The following is a 16,418-nucleotide window of genomic DNA, read 5'->3' on the forward strand; positions in this document are numbered from 1 at the left end:
CTGTATTGGTAGACTATATTTGTCATCAGCAATTCTTTTTGAAACATCAGTTGCTTCAAGGATACTGCAGTCAGATGATTATCACACACTTTAACACCACAACTCGTCCTGAGTTTGTTCTGAATCCTGTGAATCTAATTTTTTTCCTAAGTTTGGAATACACTGATTCCAAAAACAGGTGTGTTTTGAAATTCTCCTTGAGTCGCCCATCATTACTTTGTTTTCATGGTGTTTTACAGAAAGCACAGACTTCGTCTAAGGCTGAGCTTCCCTGCTTTCCTCACACTTCTCCCTCCCCCTCTCTATCTCTTTTCCTCTCCCTCTTTCTTACCCTTCCTCTTTTTCTACCTCTCTCTCATTTTGTTTCAAGTAATGCTAAGTTAGAGCTAAGTCAGTAAGTTAGTAAAGTAAGTTAGTAAGTTAGTGTTAAATCAGTTGTAATATTGAGCATTCACTCAATGAAAATTACAGCCCCAGTCACAGGATAACCAGTCTTGAGGACTTTCTTTTTATGTGAAAGCAAACAACCGAATTTTATTCCACTTGCTCCCCATGGAAAGAGAAGAAGTTTGAGGATAATGTACCCTCATTTATTTCAATAGATTGTAAGATGTGAATCTTGTTATCTACAGGAAAACATGGATATTATTGAAGAAGTTAAAAAAATATGCAGTGTTCTGGGGTGTGTGGAAACCAAACAAATTACAGATGCAGTAAATGAACTAAGTCTGATTCTTCAGAGAAAAGCAGAGGTAAATCTCTTCATTTATTATACAGTAGTTTTAAACCTGAGTTCAATACTTAATTAAGAGGGTGAAAGACTTTGATTAACAACTATATTTCTGTGTGCATGTTTGCATGTGTGTGATTTTGTGTGTAACTGTGTGTGTGTTTGCATGTAGCCACATAATATATTTCAATTATTTGGGGGTATTGGCAGCTTGATTCTATTATGCCAAACAGATTTAATTAAACTAAAAGGACATTTATTGCATCTTTGAAGTTTGTAACCACCTTATAACTTTAGGTGACACTGAAATCAATCCTACAGTCCCACCTAAAAGAGTGTAATTATATAATATTCACGAGGAAATATCTGTATAGGTTGTTAATGGTTCTCATGTATACAAGTGTATACAGGCATAAGTCATGCTTTATGGATAAGCACATTTATAAAAAGAAAAATGATCCATTTTTGTGGTATCTTTTGTGAATTTTGCACCTTCCATGATTTCTGTGTGACTTTCTCTGTATCCCACATCATGCGACAATTTCCTGGTTTGGTGGGATTCAAAATGGGTTTTATGTGATATTCTTTTTAAATCTCAGAAATCTGATGTAGATCCGTAAGTGATTATTTCCAAGAAAAATATTAGGAAATCTGGTTACAATTAATTCATTTATCTTATTAATTTAGCAGATGATAAAACAGAAAGATATGATAATAACTAATATTTGCTAGTGCATTCTAATGTATAAAATAGTTTGACATATGCATTACTTCATTGAATTTAGTTATTTTATCTCAATTTATCCTCACAGCAATGTCATAAATTTGGTGTTTTAATGTTCATTTCACTGTTAAAACTCAATCCTTACAATGTGTGTGTACAGAGAATTAATAGTGGCAAAATACAGATTTGAACCTAGGCCTCTATACACATTACAGTGTATGTGAAACTTAGATAGAGTGAGTACATGAATTCTCTATCTGCATGGTGGAGAACAAGAGAGATTCTACTACCTTTGAATGAGTCTTGAAACTTTCAAAAGATTGATTTACAATATAGATAATCACATTGCTACATGGAAATCATCATGCTTACTACTTATTGTTTCAAATAGATAGGTGGGTATAAAAATTCAGTAGCTTCTTAATGTTGGGCTTTCTAGATCTTATTTAATTCAAACTTTTGTGTAATTAGACAGTAAAAAATGAATATAGAAATGTAAATATGTTCTTGACATTATATGAACAATGATGACGATAATTTTGATGAGTCATGGACATACACCACCAAAATATTTTAAAAACAAACATTAATGAAAAGCTAAAAATGCAAACCATTAAAGAAATCAAAATTTAAATAATGTAATCAATAAATCCCCAGATTCAATATCTAAGACAGAAATCCCCAAAATTCACTAAATTTTTCTTAATAAGGAAACAGCTACTCTTTTACTTTCCAATTATAGAAGGAAATGGAATAACTATGTAGTCTCCAAAATCATTGTTGCAGTAGCTATTAAGACCAATGGCCTTTACAAATGACAACAAGGTAAAACAATCTGAGTTGATCATATATAATATGATCATATTTTTCTATTCTGTGTCAATGTGAAAAAATTTATGCTAGAGCAGGGATGTTCAGTCTTCTGGCTTCCCTGAGCCACACTGGAAGAAGAATTGTCTTGGGCCACACATAAAATACAGGAACACTAACAGTAGCTGTTAGGCTAAAAAAAAAAAAAAATCTTACAATGTTTTAAGGAAGTTTACATATTTGTGTAGGGCCACATTCAAAGTCATCCTGGGCTGCATATGGCCCACAGGCTGTGGGTTGGACAAGCTTGTACTAGAGTCTTAAAAAGCATTTCACCAACATGTTTTGAAAATAACTGTTTTATGAGCTTAAGAACTTGGGAATTATATGATGCTGCAAAAGAGCTTTCTTATTGGTGATGTTAAGTCAGTAAAACAAGGTAGTGAGAATTAACTTTGAACAAGCAGTGATTTCTCTTAAATTATCACGTTAGAAACATTACAAACTCCCAGAGCTGATAATAAAATATATAAGATAACATAATGAAAATATGAGTTGGATTTAAGATCTACCAGTTTCTATCTAAACATCCTGTGGAAAATTAATTCACTTGTCGGAATTTTAAATTTCCTCATGTGAGTATGAGAAATAATGTTAATAAAGGGCCCTGATGACAGTGTAGCTTAAATGAGATCACTGTTGTTACTGGAGGTAGTGAGGATGGTGCTGGTGCTATTTCTGGAAAATCTTTCCAATAAGGCCAATATGAAGGCTTTAATTCACACAAGCCCCAGTAAGGTTGGCCCTTGCCATCTCATGACCATCAATTACAGCCAGCCTCCTGACAAATATGAACCATTGCCAGAGGAGGAGACCAGATGTGTGGGTGTGGACACATCTTCTTGTCTGTTGAGACTGTTTGGTTATTCTTCAACTTTTATGTCCAGATCTTGGTGAATTGGCAGACAAACAACTGAGCAAAGAACGAGGAAAACATAATTTTAAGATGAAGCACTTTGAATGATGTCAAAGTATTGCTGGTTATACAAAATTTTATCTTCAAAACATTCATTGTCTGAAATTCCCTAAAAGAAAAGAAATGACAATTTTTCAGAAATATCAAACTTACAATATTTGTACTTGATCTTAGCCAAAAGGCAGAGAAGTGATCAAACTTACAATATCTGAAGCTAAAAGAATTCTTCACAAAGGAATTGGGTATTTCATAGGAAAGCCATGAACAATTACAAACTCAAGAAAAACTCAACTTCACATTTCACTTTCCTTATGTACTAGTATAAACACAAAATCTTGTGCGATTTTTCCTTGAAACTTTTAAACTCATAATATCTAAATATTTATCTTGTATTTTGATAAGACTAAAATGATTTTCATGCAGAGAAACTGAGGAAAGAGTTGACAACTAGTTTTATTTAATCTATGTCAGTGGAAGATAGTTTAATATTCTGTAAAAACTGGACCCTACTTATTTTGAGTAGACTATTGAAAGCTCATTTATTCTACATTAGTTGTATTCATACTTTTGTTCATCTCTTTTTCAATCCCATTTTAACTGTGAACCTACCTATATAAGAATATTGGCATACATAGTAAGTACATTTTACAGAATTTGTGCAGTAGCCAGTTAACAATGCCAAAGCAGTCTGTCCACCCACCATGAACTTAAGATTGAAGAAATACTGACAAATACAGGTTTTCTGCCAACAACTGTGAAATTTGAGAAGCTTTTCTTTTTCTTGGCTGTATTTTTGGTCAACATGCAAAGAACTATTTCCTGCCATACAGGGAAGTCATTAGGTGTTTATTAAATGTCAGTTTTGTCAAGTCTAAGAATTATATAACAAACATACTTGTACTCTATTTTATTCTCTGACCCAGCACTGGAAACAATTTACATCCTTCAAATTATATTCCAGAACTCATATAATTTAATTTCCATTAAATGCTTACATAATAGGCAAGCCGCAAAGTGAAAATATGGTCTTTCACATCATGGTGTAGGTGGATGTCATGGTGATTTTCTATTACAAGTCTATATTTCTGAATAAATTGAATTCTAGTTAAATCAGGATAACATTTTTAATAGTCTCACCCACATGGATAGGGTGAAGATCTTATGTGTAATTGTTAAGACTAGCAGCTGATAACTAAACTCAGGTGAAATATTTTACCTAATAGAAATACTTCTGTAAAGGTTCTTGAGAAAGATCCCTTAAATTGTGAAGTTGCATATAAATGTAATGACATTTTAAATATGATCGAAATGTTCTCTCTCTAAAGGAATACTGTAACAAATTTTTTGTTATGAAAAACAATTGTTCTCTATTTGTTTGAGAAATCTGGCTTTTGACTAATTATATTTCCTTAAATGCAAGACTTGAAATTTTATTTTTTATTTTTTAAATTTTGAGTTTATAAATTTAAAATATTTTAATGTCAATTAAAATGGATCTTATTAAAAACTGTATTTCCTTTTTGGATGAAACCTTTTTTTAGGATGTCTATAAATAACCTTGTACAGTTTTCAGGATAGTTTAGTTACAACCAGCAAATCTTAAGCCACCAAAGTAAGTCTAGGCTTCTAACAAGGACAAAAATAAATAAATAAGAAAGGCCATCACACACTAATGGACATCAACTTAAAGAATAATGAAAATGAAAACAAAAAAACAGGATTTCAGATTGTATTTTTAATTTAGGATATGACTCAAGATATTTTATTTTTCCAAGCATTTGGCTATCAGTTATTTTTAATTCCCCAAAAAGAAAAAAAGAAAGAAAACTATTTAGTGAATCTATAGTGATTTTGTCTACGTCAATTCAGTCTTCTTTTTGGTGCTGTCCAAGGCTTGCTGAATAATTGCTAAGAATAACAGCTGGACACGGAATACAGAGAGAATTAGAATGCACTTTTATCAAAAGATTAGTCACTTTTGTGAAGGGGGGATTGAACTTAGACAACCTATTGTAGTAATTTCTTTTATAAAAATAATTAAACAACCTACATTGCTTATTACAATATTTAGAGAGTTTTTATTTCATCATATAATTTAAATTTATTCTGTTTAATAAGCAAATTGATATATGATGCCAAGAAATATTTTGTCATTTTATCATGACAAATAAATTATAATGTTTAGATTTTGGATATTACCATTTGATTATTTTGTGAATTTTTTTCTGTGAATAACAAGTATACTTTTACCTTTTTTTCAGAATTTTTATCAAAGTTCAGAGACTTCAGTAAAAGGTAAAATAAACATCTACTCAAGTATTTTGAAATAAAGAAAAAAGTAAGTGATAGAATCCAAAATAATTTTTTGAATTATTTATTCAAATACTATGGTAACACACAACATACACACACGCACACACACACACACACACACACACACACACAGAGCTTTTTGAGGAGAAAGATGCTTCTCTAAAACTCATTTTATTAGTGGAAGTGATTATTCTGCAAAGGAATAAAAATCTGCACTCTCGAAACTTTTAGCCCAATATTTTTAGAATAATGAGAAAAGTCTGGAGATTCATAAAAATTAAAATACAGAAAATATAACTATTCTAAAACATTGAAAATTTTATCATTTACCTAATTGTATTTTGATGTAAGAAAAATTAGAAAAGTAGTATATGTCTATATGCAAGGTCACCCACTTCAAATTTAAATTCCAGCTCTATTTGAAAGACCAAGCTAATATAACAGGTAGTAGGAGGCTTCAGTTCCTGAATAATTAGTGTTCACAGAGGCTCCGAGTCTATAAAATTGCAAGACACAGGAGGACTTTGCCTCTATAGAAAACAGTAGGTGTGAGATTGCGTGGGATAGAGCAAAGTCTTAACTTTGGAATCAGACAGAACTGGTTTTAAATCTCAACTCTACCACTTTCAGAGTCTGTGATTCTAGATTAAACTCTTTGATCTTGTTATCCTGATATACATAAGCAATAGAATAGGATTTAAAATGCAGGGTCTGATCAGGATTGTTCTTGGTTGTATTTGGTAGATGGTATTTGGCATAGGAATACTCTGAGTATCTGCAAGAAAACTGTTTGCCCCTCAGATGTTCAGCTAACACCCTTGGATTCAGAAAAATCCATTGGAAAGCAGATGAAAATCTAACCTGCCCTCCACATCCTTAACTGCTTAAGTAAAGAGTCATGTACAAAAGTATATCCTCTCAACTCTAATTCCCACCACTCAAAAGAAGACATTCAATTATGTTTGAGGAACTCTCCCACCTCAAATTAAAAAGGAAAATAGGGTGGCAGGGAGTGTAAAGAAATTTGTGCTAGTACAAAAACCTCTATTCTAGATGTTCATAAAACTCCAGAACACCATAGAGGGAAGGAAGGAATGGACATTCCTGACAGTATTACTAACAGAATCTAAGTGGTAGTACGTGGAGTGAGCAAGCTCTAGGTGTTTCTGTATGGCACTGATTCTCCCTTTCTATCAGGAATGTTGTAATGAGGTCTCCTCCCCCATATTCCTCAGGGAACTGGAGTATGAAATCACACAAAACTGTACAGAAATGTTGCTGGAGACTTACATTCTATAATAAATCATGACAGATTTTAATCGAGTCTAAATTGCACATAGATTGTCCTTGCCTCTTTATTTCATGGCACTGTAACTCTTTTCCAGAGTAAAATTAGGTGTGATAAAAACTTTTTCTACCGTATTTTACCACTAAGCCCAGTGTCTTGGGTGCTTAATACGTTTTGATGATGTTATTTGAAATGTATTCTTCATCCAGAGCTCTGGAAGTAAATCATAATGCATAAACACACATCTCTGTACAAACTTAAGGAAGCAAATTATATCCAAGAACCATGTTTCTGCACGAAAAGCAAAAAGTAGAGTTGGGGTAATTAACCAAATGAGTAAAGTTCCCCCAAAATATATGCTACAGCTTAAATTAATAAATCAAACTTATTATTTATTTTAGATGTGCATTTATTTGCACAATGTTGAAAATTCTTGAAAAGAAGTTTGTGCTTCCTGCTTCATCATACCAAAAGTACAATTTGGGGACAGAGAAACAAGATATTTCCATAAATTTATAATTCTCTGCCTCCTGCTGTTCAGGAGAATCTCTGTTGGTTGGCCTCCGGAGTTTGATGAGGCCTCTTTTAAGACTATTTTTACACTGCTTTACACTCTGCTTCATTAATTGCTACTGCTGATTTCTCAGAGAATTTTAATTAGAGAGTTCTTTTTTCCCCTCTGCTTGTCCCCTCAGGCTATTTCAACAGAGGGCACAACTTAAAAAATATAACACATAAGTGAAATTAATCTATCTTATACATTTTGTACAAATTTATGAATAACTAAGTGAATAATAGCATGTGTTAAACAACAGCAAAAATGTTTAATTATATACAGAGCTACTGAGGCACAGACAGGATGTGGGAGGAAGCTCCGTGTCAAGCTGGCCCCTTTCCTGAAGCATCCAACTGCATGTGTGCTGGAATATTGTAGAATATCTATCCCTTTGTACTATTTTCTTTTCTAAACAACCAGAAACAAAAACCAATCTATGATTTTTTTTTAACTTATAAATTGTTTATTTCTGGAATTTTCATTTAATTTTTTTTTACTTAAGTTGACTTTGGGTAACTGAAACTGTGGAAAGTGAAAGTGCTGTTAAAACTGAACTACTATATAGGGAATTGCATGTTTGAAAAACAACTTATAAAGAATTGCATGTGTTTGAATAAACAACTATGTTGACTGACAAAACATGGCATCAACTCACAGCAGATCTTAAGAGCACAATTTCTGATGATGAGCTTACTTGTTCTCTCAATATCTACTTAGCTGCCAGAGGAAAACTATTAGTCCCTATATCTAGTAATTTTTCTTCATTTTTCTTCTTTCATGACAAGTCACTTTTAGGAATAACAAGTAGGCTCCTTTTAAATAACTAATGGCAAAACTCAAGAAAGGCTTTGATTTTGAAGACATAAAGTAAACATCATAAATCTTTCATTTCAATCTGGTTGTAAATCCTAGCCATGTACTACCATCATTCTCTTTTTATATCAGTGCATTGTATATGATTAGTGTTCAGTTAATGGTAAATGTGATAGTATCATCAAATTTATTATGATTAATTCTTTAGATGGAATTTGTTTGATATACTTATAAACCATGTAGAAAAGATATTCCTTGTCTGAAAATTAATTTTAAATAATCACAAATCAGAAGAAAAAATATTACAAATTAAAGTTGATCAGAATGTCAAATTAATAATTGTAAAAATTCCAAATTGTGATCAAAAGGCTATGCTTTCAAGATTTCTGCAGCTGAAGATCGGAAAGCTCATTGATATCTAATCTACTATTAACTAAACCAGGTTGCATTCATTCAGAAGTACTGATGGCTAATTTTCTACAGTTGGTAAAGGGCTACTTTAATTAAATTTTATTTAAATTGTATTATAAAAAATGTCAAAGCTATAATTGATGGCCTATGATAAATATAGCCCATCTTAGTGACTTGATCTCTATCTCTTCCCTTCTAGGCTTGATAGAGAAGGTAACAACTGAACTATCCACATCTATCTACCAGCTAATCAATGTCTATTGTAACAGCTTTTATGCAGATTTTCAGCCTGTAAATGTATCTAGATCCATATCCTGTCTAAATCCTGGGCTTCCTTCCCACCTCAGCTTTACAGTATATGCCGCACATAACATTCCAGAAACCTGGGTGCACAGGTGAGTAGCAGTGAGTTTTTCACAAAGAAGTTCATTTTTACATAGCTTTTAAGTAGAATGCAATTTGTCATGTCCTTACATGCAGGGGCAAAAATTTCATAAATTTTTGGAATTAGTATAGGTTTATCCTTACTCTTAAAATCACATTTTAAAAGTTTAGATTCAAAACAGATATTTAATTTTCTTTCTTCTTCCATTTTCCATATTAAAATTGTTGCCATTGCCAATATATCTTTATGGAAATGAAACATACTCATTCTATTTAGTGACCACCCTAAAATTTGCTTTTTCATGTTTGGATTTAAACGACTAACAAAATGGTTAAGAAAACGTAGCGAGACAAAAACACATACACATGCAGAGAGATGGAGAGTCTAAAAATAGTAAGAAAAAAATCACTCTGATCCCCATTAGGTTTCAGAGTGATTTTTTCCGAGAACAGTACCTTAATAAAATGAGAATTAACTAAGAATTATTTGAGTTTCAACACAAATGAATGACAATTATGCATGGAATATCACCAGATTTTAAGTTGACTCTACTATGTAGTATTTTCTTCAATAACATAATTACAGTAATACAGAGATAATTAAAGTTGATAAGATAGTAATTTAGTAATGGATTTATTGTACTTACTGCATTTAGCATCTCAAAGAAAAACTGAAAGAAATAATTTCAGTAAAGATTCAATTTTTGGCCGGTTACAGTGCCTCATGTCTATAATCCTATCACTTTGGGAGGCTGAGGTGGGTGGATCACTTGAGGTCAGGAGTTCAAAACCAGCCTGGACAACATGGTGAAACCCCATCTCAACTAAAAATACAAAAAATTAGCGGGGCGTGGTGGCGCAGGCCTGTAATTCCAGCTACTCAGGAAACTGAGGCAGGAGAATCACTTGAAATTGGGAAGCAGAGATTGCAGTGTGCAGTGAGCTGAAATCGCACCACTGCACTCCAACCTGGGCAACAGAGAGAGACTTACCTCAAAAAAAAGATTCAATTTTTATCTTGATCTGTATTTTTTTTACAAATAAATCAAATAACTATTTGTAAATTAAAAAGGAAATTGTACCTGTGTATATAAAAAGCACTATGTACATGTTTGTTTAGAACCCATGAAATAATATTTTTATTCCTTTTTCAAAATTTTATGAAAAATTTTAAAGGGCTGATGCATAATAAACTAAGTTATTACTCTAATTAATATTTTCTTTTTTCTAACCATCAATAAACACTCTTTCATTTGAATTCCCATGGAAAATTCCCATAGCCAGATAAATACAGATAAAGCTATATGTAGAGGGCATGCATTTATATATGTCTATATGCAGATAGACAAGGATAAATATATATCATATATAAATATATGTGTAAATGTAAAATGCATGTGTGTGTATGAATGATCTAACCAACTCTCCTTTTTCTGTCTCTACATAGCACGTATATTCAGAGTAACAATAGAGCACTTTTTAATATTGTTACATACAGGTAGATGTGTACATATGTACATATAATTATAAATATAAAATAATGCTTTTCTGCATAAGTTCCTATAATCAATAAATAAATTAGGGCTTTGATGAAGGAAACAAAATCATCCCAGCCATTCATTACTGTAATAAACTATAAAGGGCTGTACACAGGGAACAAGAAGCTATTCCTCTCTTAGAAATTCATGGACCAGCCAAAATTCTTTGGGAAGAGGCTCCAGTAAGATGTCTTACCTCATGACAAATTGCATCTTTATTGCAGATTTTCCTAGGGACCTAGTATATGAATTATCCATTAATATATAACAAATTACCCCAAAACTTAGCAGTTTAGCACAACAAACTTTAATGTGCTAACCTTCTGAAGCTCAAGTATCTGAGAAGCAGTTTTGCTGGGCTGACCTGGTTTAAGGTTTCCCATGAGTTGCAGTCAAACTGTTGGCTAAGACCACAGTCACCTCAAGCTCAATGGGGCTGAAGAATCTACTTCTAAGCTGGTATTAATGTGGTTATTAGAAGACCTCAGTTCCCCATGGTGTATAGGTGTGGGAGCCTCAATTCCTTGCCACAGAGTTTTCTACAAATGTCCTTAGGCCATAGAATTGGCTTTCCCCCGAGCAGATGCTCCAAGAATGAGAGAGAGTCCAAGATCAAGGGAACACCAGAGACAGAAGAGGCAAACTTTGTAATCTAATCTTGGAGGTGGTATACCATTCCTTCTGCAATATCGTACTCTGTGGGAAAGCATGATACAAGGGTTCACATACCAGGAGGCAGAATCATTTGGGGCTATCTTGGAGGCAAGTAAGTGATCACACCTGGGAAGAAACCAGGCCAGAGACAGCTCCAGAAGCATAAGTACTGACAAACTGAGGGGTTAAAATAACAAAGTGGCAACTTTCTAGATAGCTTTAGTCAAAAGGACCATAATTAATGTCAGAAACTGAAACTAATTTGTTAAAGTACAAACTTAAGGTACAGGACTCTACAATAAAAAATAGTGAAGCTTTCATCATAAAATCTCAGGATTTGAAAGTGAATTATCATCTACTCCATACATGCCTTCAGGGAACATCCCACTCAAGCTAACATAGACAAATGAGAATCTATCTTACTTAGAATAATTTGACTAAACAAATTATATCCTTGATTCATTACACTGATTAAGAACTCATTCATATTTATCCTAAATGTCTCATTATATAGGATAGAAATTTCATTATTTAACTTTTTCCTCTCTACAGATTGAAAGTGCCTTTATCTCACTCAAAGATGAGATAAATTTTTCATTTTATGTATATATTTTATTATGTTCATTATCTTAATGATAGCATATTATCAGCTCTCCCCAAATCACCTTTTACAATGTCCATGCACTTTTGTTTGTAGGACTATATTTTTTAAAAACCTCTAGTACCCAAAACATTTTCTGGCATACAATAGGGGCTCGATAAAGATTTGTTAAAAGTGTTTGAATAAAATCCCTTGAATAGAGAAATGAGTCATACTTAGTTTGTGAAATTGTTACATGTGTCTCCAGAGCAGGAGTAGTTAGTCGATGTCGTGGTTATTACTGAGGGCAAAAATAAATGCTGAGCTGAAAAGTGTGAAGAAGTAATGACCTTAAAGGGGGGTAGACCAGGAGATATTCCAAGAAACTCAAGAAGTATTACATTAGACGTACAAAGCTAAGTGCCTGAAGTCAAGAGGGCGAGCATCAGTGAAAGTGAGTCCAGAGCAATTAGTAGCAATTAATGGCAGTGTCAGAATGATTGACTAGACAATTGTTAAAATTATTGTAATAATTATTAAGAGGACAGAAGAATCATATTATCACATGAGAAGGTTATATTAAAAAGTCAGTAAACGTTATTTTTAAAAATCCCTTAAGTCATTCATAAAGTATACTATCATGGTTTGATAAATAGAATGCAAAAATAATTAGGCAAAAAATGCATAATTTGCACAGTAATCTATATTATGTAATAAGGCATATCTATACAAAAATGATTTGAGAGTATTTTCAATTATGGGAGACTGTGTGCATAGCGGCAAGATGAAATTCTTTCTCATCAAGCGGATGGCCTTTCTATGGGGAAGATTTGAATGGCATATAGAGGTTCCTTGTCCTATAACCTTTGTCATTAAAAGGTACATGTGTACAGTTTGTGTCTTCCATTCATGTCACTAAAGTCTAATTTATAAACTTGGCTCATCGTGTTAGCACATTAAGGAATGTGTGGGAAACAGGTACAATCTCTCAATATAAATACTAACGCATATACCAAACAAATGTTGGTATATAGACCAACATATTGGACTCTGAATCAAGAGCATCATTAAATTTAAAGTCCTGAAAGGGTATTGAAATATTCAATTCCCTGGAAAGAGGTAACAAAGTAATAACATTGACAGAAATCCAAAGACAGTTTGATGGGGTTAATAATAATAGTGGGGGATACCAATATTCCTCTCTCAAGAATTAATAGATTAATAAGAAATTAGAAAGAATACAGGAATGAGCAAATATAATTAAGAAGCTTGATCCAATAAATATATATTGTACCTTGGAAATATAAATTCTTCTCAAGCACATATAGAATATTTATTTTAAGTGGCCAAAAATTAAATAAACAAATTTGAAATAACGTATGTAATAAAGATCTCATCCACTCTGTGATGCAATTTAGAAAACAATAACAAAAAATATATATATTCATAAATTTAAATATGTACTTTTAAGTTTATTAATCAAAGAATTTAGAGAATACTATAAAGGTAATAAAAAGATATAATAACACATATGGAATATGGCCAAAGTTATTCCTAAAGGGAAAAATATAGCCTCACATGTATAAATTAGAAATAAAAGACTAAAAATTAATGTGGCAGGCATGTCACCATTTCTTCTATGCCATTTTATTTTGTTTTGTCCAACTTATGAAAATCGAGGATAATAAGAGGAAGAAAAATCAATAGCATTCTGGAAGAACAACAAACAAGTTCTAGATCCTCTAATTTGTCCTTATCATGGTACTTACTATTCACTGAGCACATTCTATGAGTTTTGCACTGGGAAAAATACTTAGCTGCATTACAGTTGTCCCTTGTTATCTGCAAGGGATTGGTTCCTGGACCTCCAGAGATAACAAATGTCAGAGATTTGAAGCTCCCTACATAAAATGGCACGGTATTTGTATATAGCATATGCACATCATCCTTAAATCATCTACAAATTACTTATAATAGTGCAATGTAAACTATGTAAATACAGTCATGAATAGCTTAATGACTGGGGGAAATATGTTCGGAGAAATGCGTTGTGAGGCAATATCACGTTACCACCAACTGCAGTAACACGGTGTACAGGTTTGTAGCCTTTGAGCAACAGGCTGTCCCCTATAGCCCAAATGTGTAGTAGGCTCTGCCATCTATGCTTGTGTAAGTACACTCTAGGACGATCGTATAACAACAAAATCACCTAATGCTGCATTTCTCACAATATGTCCCTTTGTTGTTTTTTTATTGTGTTTTCAAAAATATTTATATCTGTGGTTAGTTGAGTCTGTGGATGCATAACCTAGGGATACAGAGGACCAACTCTATTTTGTTTAATCCTCACACCAGTGACACAAGAGTACTATCATACCCATTTTGCAGATATAGAAATTACAGTTCGAGAATGAATCTATGAGAACTTCAGATGTAGTCTTTCTACTCTTTAGTCCCTTCTGTTTACAACAGAAGTGAGTATACTTCAGTATACTTCATCCTTAAATGGTTACTAGAGTTGATACTGAAATAGGATAGTTCCCATGACCCTTCTGCAGGACTCAGGAAGGGGCTGGCTTGTTTAGTCAGCCCACAGCTTTCAACCCCTCATGGGAGCAGGGACATGCGGGTGAGTGGGTGTGGGCAGGAGTAGAACTCTGTTAGCCCCATGGAAGTGTCTGGGGGTTACTCATGTAATATTGGGGTTCAGGGTGCCCTCAGCTCCCCTGAGAGGACGTTTCTCCAGGGTTTTGGTCTCCTGCCCTCTCAAGAATGAGAGAGGGAACCACGGCGCAGTGCACAGTAAATGCCTGACTTAAAAGTGTTTGTAGAAAGTGATGTATTTAGGGAGAGGGAGAGAGAGAGAAACCGGAGAAGGAGAGAGAAAGAAACCGCGAACTCTCACACTGAGTGAGAGAATCCATGATACCGCGTCAGTTTAAAAGCTGCATTGGCAGCTGCTGCTGGGCCGGCTGTGAGTTCCCCCACCCCGGAGCTTTTGGTCGCCATGTTGACCCCACCAGAACCACAGGCGTGGTTGGGACACTCCTCAAGATGCTGCCCACGCTGGGACCCACGGCCAGCAGGCAAACGCCCTGGGGAAGCCTTTTTTACACTGCTGCCTGGGACTGGGAGCACTGGAGAGGCCTGCCAGAACCAAGCGCCAGGCCGCCAGGCTCCAGGATCTCCTGCAGGCTCAGGCTGTACCTCGCCCCTCCCCGCTGTTTTCTCCCGCCCCGGGAGCCGCTTGCTGCGCAGCTGCTGCGGGAGGTCCCAGTTCCGGTTCTCGGGGCTGGGCTGCTCCCAGCCGGCTAGAAGCGAACAGCCCTAGGGGCAGTGCTCACCGTATCCGCCCCACAGGCTGCCACAGATTTGGGTCCCAGAGATAACATCCGAAGGATAGAGAAGGAGACGGAAAGCAGAGAGAGAGCTTGGAGGTAAAACAAAAACAAAAACAAAAACAAAAAAAAAAACTGCGCCTTTAATTCAGCTTAAGACAGGCTGGGTCCTGCCTCCCAGGTGCCGGTTCAGGTTCCCCACAGCCCTGCCTGGCTGCGCCGCTTCAGGTGTTCTTAAAGAGACAGGACAAAATGGGGCCAGTTTTACTCACGATTGTGAAATCTTCTTTGGCCGTACTCCTTTCCTGGCTGTACTCCTCTTCTGGCTGTACCCCTTTTTCTGGTGTACCCGTCTCCTGGCTGTCTCGCCAGAATGTAATATTGGGGTTCAGGATGCCCTCAGCTCCCCTGAGAGGACGTTTCTCCAGGCTCTTGGTCTCCTGCCCTCTCAAGAATGAGAGAGGGGACCATGGCGCAGTGCGCGGTAAATGCTGGATTCAAAAGTGTTTGTAGAAAGTGATTTATTTAGACAGAAAAACGGGAGAGAGAAAGAAACAGCTAACTCTCACACTAAGTGAGAGAATCCAGAAAGATGGAGTCCAGGAGAGGAAAGCAGCTTCCACACTGTGTGGAAGGGAATAGGGAGAGATGGAGTTTAGGAAGGGAAGACAGGCTTCCATGAGAGAGTGTGGAAGGGGACTCCAGAGGGAAATCCAGGAAAGAGAAAGATGGTTCCTCGAAGGGAGTGTATGTGGAAGGGAATCCAAACATGGAGTTCGAAGGGGTGTGGAAGAAGGGGAGGAACCCCCACCTTCTCCAAGTCCCTGGACCAATGAAAGGAGTTCCTTAGAACTTCCGCTGGAGTGATTGACTTTTAGTTTCTTCCAGTACCCATGAAATTCAAATATAAACCATTAAATCTCCCAGATGGAGAGAGATGGGAAGGGGGCATGGTGCTGGGAAATTTTTGCCCTTAAAACTATGCCCCCTCGTGGACCCAGAAAGAGAACACATTCCCTCACTCAAAATCCCTGGAACCCCAGAAGGCATCTGTTACAGTGCTCTTTTGGCTTTGCTATTGTTGTCCTGGAGCGAGCATAGAAAGTCAACACCAAGACAAAAGTATGCCAAATTGCAGGGTCTTTATTGCTGGCGACCATGGAGGACTTGCGTCTCTCCAACCCGTGGCCCCGAAAGGAGGGTGTCAAGACCTTTTATACCCGTAAACCTCTTCCTGGGCAGGGGTAAGGGCGAGGGGCTTTGGACATTCCGAGGGCCAGTGGACTTCGGACATTCTGTAAAC

The 16,418-nt window shown here is 35.4% G+C and overlaps 1 protein-coding gene across 1 annotated transcript in view; it reads left to right on the forward strand.

The window, feature by feature from the left end:
- PIK3C2G (phosphatidylinositol-4-phosphate 3-kinase catalytic subunit type 2 gamma) overlaps nt 1-16,418 on the forward strand; it is a 395,898-nt gene that overhangs the window by 74,541 nt on the left and 304,939 nt on the right. Inside the window, exons 9-11 of the mRNA XM_017528884.2 lie at nt 633-752; nt 5,502-5,535; nt 8,821-9,016. Coding sequence (XP_017384373.1) covers nt 633-752; nt 5,502-5,535; nt 8,821-9,016 — 350 coding nt within the window. The remainder of the gene's footprint in view (nt 1-632; nt 753-5,501; nt 5,536-8,820; nt 9,017-16,418) is intronic.

Source organism: Cebus imitator, unplaced genomic scaffold (assembly GCF_001604975.1).
Source record: "Cebus imitator isolate Cc_AM_T3 unplaced genomic scaffold, Cebus_imitator-1.0 Scaffold2, whole genome shotgun sequence".
In the NCBI taxonomy this organism is placed as follows: domain Eukaryota; kingdom Metazoa; phylum Chordata; class Mammalia; order Primates; family Cebidae; genus Cebus; species Cebus imitator.